This window comes from Vulpes vulpes, chromosome 6 (genome assembly GCF_048418805.1).
Source record: "Vulpes vulpes isolate BD-2025 chromosome 6, VulVul3, whole genome shotgun sequence".
NCBI lineage: Eukaryota > Metazoa > Chordata > Mammalia > Carnivora > Canidae > Vulpes > Vulpes vulpes.
In genome coordinates this window covers 128,116,538-128,127,158 of record NC_132785.1, presented here as the reverse complement: position 1 = coordinate 128,127,158, position 10,621 = coordinate 128,116,538, and the positions used below count along the sequence as shown (strand labels likewise).

General features: G+C 60.9%; 1 protein-coding gene across 1 annotated transcript in view; it reads right to left on the bottom strand.

The window, feature by feature from the left end:
• Positions 1 to 7,681: 7,681 nt before the first annotated feature.
• Positions 7,682 to 10,621, bottom strand: part of DYNC1H1 (dynein cytoplasmic 1 heavy chain 1) — a 68,112-nt gene continuing 65,172 nt past the window's right edge. Inside the window, exons 73-78 of the mRNA XM_072762353.1 lie at positions 10,090 to 10,301; positions 9,598 to 9,751; positions 8,856 to 8,998; positions 8,540 to 8,708; positions 8,190 to 8,317; positions 7,682 to 8,038 (exon numbers count right to left, since the gene is read on the bottom strand). Coding sequence (XP_072618454.1) covers positions 7,910 to 8,038; positions 8,190 to 8,317; positions 8,540 to 8,708; positions 8,856 to 8,998; positions 9,598 to 9,751; positions 10,090 to 10,301 — 935 coding nt within the window. The 3' untranslated portion in view covers positions 7,682 to 7,909. The remainder of the gene's footprint in view (positions 8,039 to 8,189; positions 8,318 to 8,539; positions 8,709 to 8,855; positions 8,999 to 9,597; positions 9,752 to 10,089; positions 10,302 to 10,621) is intronic.

The following is a 10,621-nucleotide window of genomic DNA, read 5'->3' as shown; positions in this document are numbered from 1 at the left end:
GCAGTGCCAGGCTTTGGGGACACAGCTGTGGATGGAGAAGCGACAAGCCCAGGCGGTGGAGTGCCGGTCAGTTGAAAGGGGCTGCGGACCCCAGAGAGAGCGCAGGAGGACACAGAGATTGCTAGAAAGCCCTGAGGACCAGGGAGCAAAGTGCAGCGCACGGATACCGTGTGCACGTGAGAAAGGGCAGCAGGTGTGGGAGGCCGAAACGCGAGCTGGTGAGGCCTCGGCAGAGGTGGCCTTCGTGTAAAGACAGGTTCGAAGGGAGGCTCAGTCCTTGAGGTGGGGCCCGCAGCTCTGGAGGGGTGGGGGGCAGAGCTGTGAGGGGGAGAGGCGGAGGGAGGCAGGGGGGCTGCAGGAGGGATCCAGTGTGATTCCAGCAAGTTCTAACAGCACGGCTCTGGGTGGAGAAGGTGGGCGAAGCCGTGGGATGCTGGGCTCATCTGGAAGGTAGAGTCAACACTGGCTGATAACTGGATGCGGAGTCCGGAAGACAGGGAGGCGGGGTGATGGGAAGATTTTTTTAGCCTGAGCAACAAGATTCGTGGCGTTGCCCGGCGCCAGGCCTGGGACACAGCAGTGGGGCAGTTTGGGGACAGATCCTCAGGGTCCTCAGGACTGTCAAGGTCAGCAGAGGCCAGGAAAGCCTGGGGCACTGTCACAGCCCAGAGGAGCCTGGGCAGACACGGAACCACGCGGAACGTGGGGGCCCGGATGGGGTCCCGGGGCCGAGAAAGGTCACAAGGTGGAAACCAGTGAAACCTCAATGAAGTCAGTACTGAAAAACAAAATCGTTGGTTTTTGCTGGGAACCTTTCTAGGCCTTTAAAATGCTGACGTGTCTTGTGCATCTGGGCCTGGTGTTTAGCCTTTCCTGGTTCTCTGACCTTTGCCCGGGGCCGGTGTTCCGCGGAGCTCAGTTTGGGAAAGTGGAGTTGGTGACTGTCGCTTCCCCTCAGGGCCTGGCGCGCCTTCCCACGGGGATTCTTGAGGAGAGCACGTGACATGAGAGTCCACGGAGGTAGGTTCACCGTCTCATGCTCTTGGTAAGTTTTTTTTTTTAAGGATTTTGTGTATTTTATTCATGAGACACAGAGAGAGGCAGAGACACAGGCAGAGGGAGGAGCAGGCTCCATGCAGGGGGCCCGATGCGGGACTCGATCCCGGGGCTCCAGGATCACGCCTTGGGTTGAAGGCAGGTGCTAAACCGCTGAGCCACCCAGGTGTCCCCTAAAAATTTTTTTTAATAATTTATTTATGAGAGAGACGAGGAGGGGCAGAGGGAGCAAGAGACGCAGATTCCCCGCTGTGCAAGGACCCATAAGTGGGGCTCGATCCTGGGACCCTGGGGTCACGACCTGAGCCACCCCGGCGCCCCTGCATGTTTCTTTAAAATTATCTTTAATTTTTAAAAATTATTTTTGACAACCACACACGTCTTGGGAAGATCTCTCGGTGCTTACGTCCCCTTGGGTGAGGGGGTGAGGCCCCGGCCTGGGCCCACACTCTTCATCTGTAAAGTAAAGGGGAGGACTTTGAGCTGGGTGGGTGCCCCCTCAGCCGGGATCCCTCAGTGTCACGTTTGCCCCGAGCACGAGCACGTGTAAGGCGGCGCTTCCGGGGTCGCCCGCGCCGCCCGCACCCCCGGCCCGGCCCCGTGACCCCGCGCCCCTGTCCGCAGCGGGCGCCGCGCCATGGCTGCTCTGAGGCACAGCCGACCCCACTGCATCCGGGCCGCGCTCAGCTCCGGCTTCCAGAAGAGGCAGAGGAACGCCTTCCGTCGCTTCAAGGTGAAGGGGCCGCGCCCCCTTGGGGTCTGCTGTCCCGCTTCTCGGGGACACCGGCCCGGCCCCCCGACACCCATGTGTCTTTTGATCGAGGAAGAGAACAAGGGCTGCTTTCTCCCCAGCAGCCTGGAGGGTTCTAGAATATCTGATACCAGCCCCGGGGGCTCTGAGGGGCCCGAGCAGGCCTGGCCCTGTCTGGGCCTCGCCGCCTGTGCAGGGGAGGGGGTGAGGACAGGTGATCTAGTATCTTCCATGCTCCTCTGGCTCGGGGTGGAGAGCGAGCACCAGGGTCTCCGCCCCGGTGTGACGGGGTCACGTCCAGCTGCCGAATCTGCCTTCTTGCCGCGGCCTGGTTCTGCCTTTCCTGTTCCCGGGCCCTGCTCCTTCTCGCCCACCCCGGGGGCTGCCGTCCTCCGGGTGTCCCCGCGGAGGGAACTGTGAGAGTGGCTTCCCCGGCCCCTTCCCTTGGACACTGGGCTGCTGCCTGCCTGCCCTCACGCAAGGGATTATTCAGCCTTTTTTCTTTTAACTTCCCCAGGCCAACCACAGAAAGAATCACACGGACTTCATCGAAGGTATCTGGAGAGAGGTACGTGGTAAAGTGACCTGCAGCCGCCCTCACTCAGGGGATGGCCGGGCTGTCCCGAGGCCGAGTCCCAGGACCGGCCGCACGGCGACCCCACAAGTAGGCGCTGCCAGGGAGAGTGGTTTGGGGCCTGCTGTGTGCCCTCCTGTCTGCTGGGAAAGAGTGGAGCTGCTAGGTTTTAGAAGAGGCTTCGCTTCAATATTGAAATTGAGTTTTCCTTTAAAAATTTAAAAAAAATTTTTTTTTGTTTATTTATTCATGAGAGACACACAGAGAGAGGCAGAGACACAGGCAGAGGGAGAAGCAGGCTCCCTGCGAGGAGCCTGATGAGGGACTCGATCCCAGGACCCTGGAACACAACCTAAGCAGAAGGAAGATGCTCAACCACTGAGCCCCCCAGGCGTCCCTAAAAAGACTTATTTTGAGAGCGAGCGAGCGAGCGCGCATGTGCATAGGCAGAGGGCAGGGAGAGAACGTCCAGCAGACCCCCCACTGAGTATGGCGCTGGCTCCGGGCTCCAGGCTCCATCTCACAAGCCTGAGACCGTGACCTGAGCTGAAAGCAACAGGTGGATGCTCGACCCACTGAGCCGCGCACGCCCCCAATGTGGGGCTTGAACTCGTGACCCCGAGAGTAAGAGTCACACCCTCCACCCCCTGAGCCAGCCAGTCGCCCCTCAACAGTAATTTCGATCAAAATTAAAATTCACAATTAATTGGGGTGCAGTTAACACTTAGTCTCGGCGTTTGGAGACACGAGGTAATGCTGAAGAGCAGGGCCTGCCTTGAGTCTCTAACCCGAACCTTCGGAGCCGGGAACGCCTGTCCTGCCGGGCCTCTCGGTTTGCAGGGACGGATACTGTTGGTGTATTTGCGGGGTGAGACATTACGCTCCCCTAGTCTGGGCATTGGCGCCTTGCGGGGCTGCGGACCCCTCGGGGGCGGGCGGGGGCTGGTCACACGGTGCTGGCTTCGTGATTTCCAGAAATTCTGCTAGTTTCTTTCTTCCTTTTTTTTTTTTTTTTTTAATTCTGCTAGTTTCTGAATCTGAAATGGATACAGTTGGCTGTAGATTATGGTGTGAAACCATTGTTGTTTTTACCTTTTTTGGGGGGAATACGTTGCCTTGTTGACTGTCCTCAGTAGACAAGTGAGGTGACCTCGGGGGTCCCTGGCCTGGCTCAGCCCGGGCCCTTTCTGCTCCATGAGGAGTGAGACCCCTCCTACTGGCCAGCCAGACAGGTGACCAGTCCTTGGGCCTTAGCACATATGGGAGGAGGTGTCGACCTGGCACTGGAGGTTAGCGGGGTGCCGCTCCCCATTGTTAGTGCAGGAAGTGACCGGGCTCAAGCGTGGGGACCTACACTTTCCTGGAGACGTTTGCTGCCGGAGCCGCTCAGTCCGGAGCACAGATACACGAAGGGAGAAGCTGGAGTGGGAGAGAGGACATTCCGACAGAAGGTCGGGCGAGGAGCCGCGTGACTCCAGGTCCAGAAAGTTCCGAGGCCCCCCCAGCCAGGGGTCCCAGAGGAAGGAGGCGGCCCCGGAGGATGGGTTGCACCCCCCAGGCGGCTGCTCAGGCACGCTGCACACGCCACCTTTGAGAACAGTGACCCCTGGACCTAAGTCGGCCCCTGGGGACCCCTTTGTGTGGGGGTGGCGGGCAGTGAGGGGCACTGCCTGCTTGGGGGGTGGGGGCCAGGCACCAGATGTTGGGAGGAAGGGAGCTCAGACCCCGGTGGTGTGGGGCCAACGGTGTGTGTCCACCCGGTGGGCGGTATGGACTGAGTCCGTGGGGCCAGTGCCGAGCACCAGGACGAGGGCTCTGAGGGGACCCAGATCAGGCCCCCAGTGACAGCAGACCTTCAGGCTTTCCTGGATTTGTCTAAATGCGTTTTTTTTTTTTTTAAAGATTAATTTGAGAGAGTGAGCGAGCAGGGGGCGGTGGGGGAGGGGCAGAGGGAGAGAATCCGAAGCCAACGCCTCTCTGAGCGCAGAGCGGGACATGGGCTCGATCCCACGACCCTGAGATCGCGGCCCGAGCTGAAACCAAGGGCTGGGCACTTAACCGACCGCGCCGCACGGGCCCGTCTAATGCATTTTTAAAGATTCGCAGGCAGATCTGAGCTCTGCAGTTTGCCAGCGTCAGCGATGGAAGCAACAGTCTGCGCGGCTCCGGCGCGTCGCCCTGTGCCCCGGTGGAAGCGGCTGACGGGCTCAGGAATGGTTTTGTGCTCAGTTTTTAGATCCTTACGGTGGCGATTCGGACCATCCACCCGGTCATCCCGCCTCCGGCTTCAGCGACTGTCCTCCGGGGGCCGTGAGCCGTCCGGGGTCTCCGTGCGCACTTGGGAGCGGGGGCCCCGGAGGAGCCAGCTCGGAGGAGCCCCCCGCGTCGAAGCCCCCAGGCCGCCTGAGCCGGGGCCCCGCGCCCCTGGAGGCCGACGACGTGGACATGCAGCCCGCGGAGGCCGGCAGCCCCCAGGCCCGGGGGCGGGCAGCCAGGCGCTCGGGGTCCCCGGACGAGGACTGCGGGATGTGGGAGGACCGCTGGCCCCGGGCGCCCGGCCCCCCGCTCCCCGCCGCGGGGCCCCCCGAGCCTGGCAGACACGCGCAGGGCCGCAGCAGAGCGGCCCGGCCGCCCCCCCGGCTCGGCAGCGAGAAGGACAAGGGGCCCAAGCTCACCCTCTCCAAGAGGAAACTGGAACTTTTCCTTGCGGAGCCTGAGAAAACGAAGAGAAAGAGGCAGTACGTGGCCCAGAGCGAGGTGAGCAGAGGGAGCGGGAGGGGCGCCCACGCCCCGGGGAGCCCTCGGCCGGTGTCCATGGGCTTCGGTCCTCATGAAGCACCTGCGCGTTTTAGGTCTTAGATACCGAACACTGGGGACCCCCACTTTGCTTACAAATGGGTTTCCAACTGAGGAAAGCCCTGTGCCGGCCTCGTGGGACCCACCTCTGAATCCGAGAATTTCCTTACTTTTACTAAGTATTTATGTATCCGCAGAACTAGTGGTTTTTACACCCTGACTCCTGCTGCCCCTTGTTCTCGACCCTGAATGTCTGCTGGGCTGGGGGTGGCGGGTGTCCCGCTCTGGGGGTGCTGACACATGGAGGCCTGTAAGAATATTTAGATCATGGGGACGCCTGGGTGGCTCAGGGGTTTGGCCTCTGCCTTCAGCCCAGGGCGTGATCCTGGGGACCTGGGATCGAGTCCCGCGTCCCTGCATGGAGCCTGCTTCTCCCTCTGCCTGTGTCACTGCCTCTCTCTGTCTCTCTCATGAATAAATAAATAAAATCTTAAAAAAGAAAATACTTAGAACAGGGGCGCCTGGGAGGCTCAGTCGGTTAGTGTCCGACTCTTGATTTCAGCCCAGCTCTTGATCTCAGGATTGTCGGTTCAAGCCCTGGGTATGGCTCCAAGCTGAGCGTGGAGCCTACTTTAAAAAAAAAGAAAAGTATTTAGAACACACACTCGTGGTTGACTCTGGGGTGAACTGGCCTGTCCCCACCGCCCTCCCCGCACCCTGAGAAGCTGCCCTGCACTGTGTCCCTGTGTCCGTTCCTGTCGCTGTTTGTACAAAGTGAGGATTTTCTGAGCAGCCGGGTTTGGCTCTGTTGACATGATCTTGGTCTTGATGCGCCATTATATAAAAATAACAGGGTGGCGGCGGCTCTTTTCCCCCTCTCCCAGCTGCTGGGGGTTTGCTCACAGCCTTTTCCTCCCCAGCAGGCATGAACTGAGCACGAGTCTGGTGCCCGCGGCCCACACGCCCCAGGACCGCGCTGTTCCCCAGAGCCAATAAAGGGAGGCCTGCCCGAGGACGAGGACCAGAGCTCTCCTTCCTGCTGCGCGGGCGCGGGCGGGTGGTGGGGAGCGGCCAGGGGCGGGTGTTCACGCCCCCGCCCAGAGGAGGAAGAGGACTGGTGAGTGGGGGGGTCCCTCCCTCAGGCCCCACGGGCTGAACTTAGTGTGGGGGTGAGGCTCCAAGAGGCCCTGGGGCCAGGCATCGATTCACATGGGGCTTCAGGAGGCAGCAAGTAGGTGCTTGGCGCCCCTGGGGGAGGTGACCTGGGAATCTCTGATGGGGGAGCGTCTACCCCTCTGCCCCCACCCTCCTGGCAAGGTGTCACGGGTGTCCGCTGGCTGCGGCGACTTCTGCTCATGCCCTTGGGGCTGCTGTCAAATCCCCCTGCTCAGGAATCTGCTCTGTACCCCCTGACCCCCGGGACATTTCTCCTGTGCTCGGGACCCTCACCTGTACTTGGTGCACACGGGACGTAGGCAGGACAGGTGTCATGCTGGCCTGTGGGGCCTGGTCCCAGCTCTCAGGGGAGAGTGGCCTACAGTCCGTCCCATTTAGGAATCCCACCGCAGAAAAGCCAAGAATTCCCTCTGGCTCAGAGAAAAACAAAGTGAACCTCAATTTTCAATTGAACACAGCTTTGGACTGCCAGGAGGCTTCCCAGGGATGCCTGAGAGAACATTCCAGAACTGGGTGGGGAAGAGGCTCGGACCCCAGTTCCCAGGCTCTGGGGACAGTTGGAGCCGGGCAGCTCCACAGAAGTGGTCAGGGTGGGGGGCAGGGGCTTAAGCACCCACTCAGACCCAGCTCCTCACTCGGCTGGTGGATGAGCACGACAGGGGTAGGGGAGCGGATGGCTGGCCGGGGGCCGGGGGCTGGGCAGTGGCCGCAGCAGGAACAACAGGTTTTCACCCCAGCCTGTGCTGAGGCCCAGCTGGTCGCTGATCAACCCTAGGAGCTGCCGCCAGAAGGTGCTCAAAGACCAGAAACCGGGGCCACTGGGTGGCTAATTGGTTGGGCATTTGCCTTTGCCCCAGGGCATGATCCTGGGGTCCTGGGATCGTGTCCCACATTGGGCTTCCCGTGTGGAGCCTGCTTCTCCCTCTGCCTGCGTCTCTTTCTCATGAATAAATAAAATCTTAAAAAAAAACAACACAAAACCAGAAGCCTGTTTTCACGGGGAGACCACACCCATCACGTCCAATGTGAATGGCAAGCTGTCCGCAGAGCCAGCACTTCGACTTGCCGCCACCCTGGGATCTGGGGGGAGAACGCGCAGGGAGGGCACGGGATGGGTGGCCGGGCAGCTGAGGACATCCGCATACCCGCGGGACACAAACCGCCGCCAGGTTCCAGCACGCGGGGCTGTGGGCCGGGCCCCTCCCCCCGGGACACACAAGCAGCCTGGTCCGACCCAGGATGGCCAGCACTGCTCCGGGGGTGCGGGCCCCTGGGCCCGGGGTTTCTGCAGCGGAGGAGAGCTGAGACAGAAGAGGCGGGAGGCCAGATCGTGCTTAGTGTTTTATTCCCAGCACCAGCCGTGCTCTGGACCCTCCCCTCCCGCAGCACCAAACGCAGCCCTCCTACCCTCCCGGCCAGCAGCCTTCATTTTCCACTTCCTCTGAACTCAAACTAACGACTTTCCTCCGACACGTCCACTTCTTCCAACAGTTTAATGATGAAGAAACATTAAATAGAGTTACTACTACAGAAAGGGGAACGAAGGGAGCCTCGTTTCACTCCGTGCAGAGGACGGCGACGCCGCGCTCGTAGAAGCTGCGTGGGTCCTCCTTGGTGGCGATCTCAAAGTCGACTGTGAAGATGAGGTCTGCCCGGGTGAAGTTCAGGTAGACGGGCAGGGTCACCTACAGGAGGGGGTGGACTTAGCACTGGCTCAGGGAGAAGCTGGGTCAGCCGACGGCATGCAGGGAGGGGGCGGGCTTCCCCTGTGCAGCCCTGGGGTCCCGGTGACACGTGGCACCTGCCGACCCCAGACAGCGGCAAGGGGCCACTCACCACATTAGCCTTTCTCTCTGCGTTGGTCTGCTTGACCCAGCGCAGCTGCGTCAGAGGAAGGACCGTGGAGATGGCGTGGGACAGCGACAGCTTGTTGTTACTGCACGTGGCCCCCTGTAGCTTCAAACCTGTGGGAGGAAGTCAGGACCTGTTGCCAGCACAAACGGCTGTGCAAATCTCTGTGACGCCAGAGCCGTGCTGCCACCCACACCCTGAGGCAGCACATCTGACTGGGAGCGACGCTGGAGGCCACCAGGACCACCTGCGAGGAGGCCCAGGGCAGGGAAGGGGCACCTTGCAGAGACGCCCAGAATAGCTGAGTGCGCACACTCCCTGGGACCCCAACTCACCCGTGACCCCAAAGCTGCAGGCATCGAGGGTGGCACTCTGGGAGGTGGTGACATTGACTTCCAGGCAGAGCTCCTCCAGGGACCAGCTGTTGGCCTGGGCCACATACTGCCTGGTGGCTGTGATGTACGCCTCGGGGACAAACAGGCCGCCCAGACACACGTGGATGTTCTGTGGGAAGCAGCAATCCCTGGGTGAGGAGCGAGCACCACCCCTTGTCTTGGGTCACACTGGGGTCTGTGCTCGTCCCCTGGGCTGCCAGGGGCAGCTCCTCCCCCACCCAGGACAGCCGCCACCCTTCCGGAGCGCCTCCACCACCTTCAGCTCCTTAGCGCCACCGGATGCAGCCGCCTGGGAGATGTTCTGTAGCTGTTTGATCCTCTCGCTGAAGTCAGACACCCACTGGATGACGGTCATGCCTGCGGGCACTGTGTAGTGGGACCAGCTCCGAGGCAAGATCCCTGCAAGCAAGGTGACCCCAGGCAGCGTCAGTTCTGACCACCGGCAGGCACATGTGGGTCGAATCAGCTAGTGCTCACTGGCTTCTCCAGCTCCGCCCGCCTCCCTCCCCGGACCACACCCTGCAGGTCCCGGATGGGCCATCACCACCTCTGCATCTGCTCAGGCCCGGGTGTCTGGAGCGCCACAATCACCCCCACATAATGTCTCAGCAGCTAAGTCCCATCACACAAGCAGCTGGGCCTTGCCACAACTCAGGCTCGTGGAGTAGGTGTGAGACACCTGGGGGCTCCCTCTACTTTTACACTGTGCCCCCCACTTATTTTAATTTGCTGGCCACCCCCCCAAAACTGTTAAGATTTTAATAGACGTTCACGGAACAGCAAGTAAAAATTTGGGGCCCTCTGAGCCTGACCTCCAGGCAAGGGCCCCCAGCTGCAGAAGGAAACGTGCACCAGGCCTGGCCCAGGACCTGCCGACTCTGCAGGGCAGCGGCCCCGTGCCCCGTCAGCTCTCCGGGCAGTGAGGGGGACGTGGCGAGCGCTGGGGAGCCGGGCCACTCTGGCCCCGAGCCCCCGGGCGCACACAGGAGGGCCAGTACCTTTCACCAGCTCGTTTATGAGGGTGCGCAGGTAGTTGGTCTGTTTCTTCTTCCCTTCACACACTTGGACGACATCTGCGAGATCCTGGCGAACGTCCTGAAGTAACTTAGCTCCCATCTTCACTTCTCTCTCAAAGAACCTGAACAGCGGATCCTAAAATTGTCATAGAGACGAAAGTGAAGAGGGAGGGTAGGAGGGAGCCCCGGGAACCCCAGGCCTCAGAGCCCTGGCCTGAAGCTCATGGCTTTGCCTGAGCTCACTCTTGGACTGGACTCAGTATGCAGCAGGTCGAAGCCCACCGTAGCCTGGTTCCAAATAGGAACAGTGGCTGCTGCCGCTTGCTCTGGGACTCACTGTGCAGCTTGTGCAGACGGACCCCCTGCCAGGGGCCTCATGCCGGATCCGGGCGCAGATGCCTGCCTGCTCTGAGACCACGCTAAGCCCGCCAGGACCAGGGACACCCAGGCACAGCCCCGCCCACTCCTGGCCACCTTGATGTTCTCCACCGTCCGCTTGAGGTGGCTCAGCGTCTGTGGGATGAGGTGCAGCCAATTGGACGCGGTGGTGTGCAGGGTCCGCATCCAGGCAGGACGCCCATCTGACGTGGAGTCGGTCCTTGCCTTCTTCTCGGTCTCTGCGTAGGCTAGGTCGTCTTCATCCTCCAGCATCTGCATCTTCAGCATCTTGCTGATCATGTCCACACCTGGGCCACATCCCCACCAGAGACACAGGGAGGGAGGGGGCATGGGCAAGGGAACAGAGGAAAAAAGACTTGAGCGTGCAAGCCATGTATGGTACCAAGTGGGGACGTTTGTTTGAAGCAGAGAGCAGGCTGGGCCAGAAAGTGAGGTGGTGGAGACAGAGGAAAACTGAGACCAGACTGAGCCTATTGGGACTGAGCCAACAGCCTGAGTGCAAAGATGAGTGAGGTTGATTCCAAATTCACAGGAAAGTGCCGGCGCTGTTGTAGAGGGCTGGGCTCTGGGGCAGGCCAGGCTCCAGCCAGGGGGCCACTGCACTGTT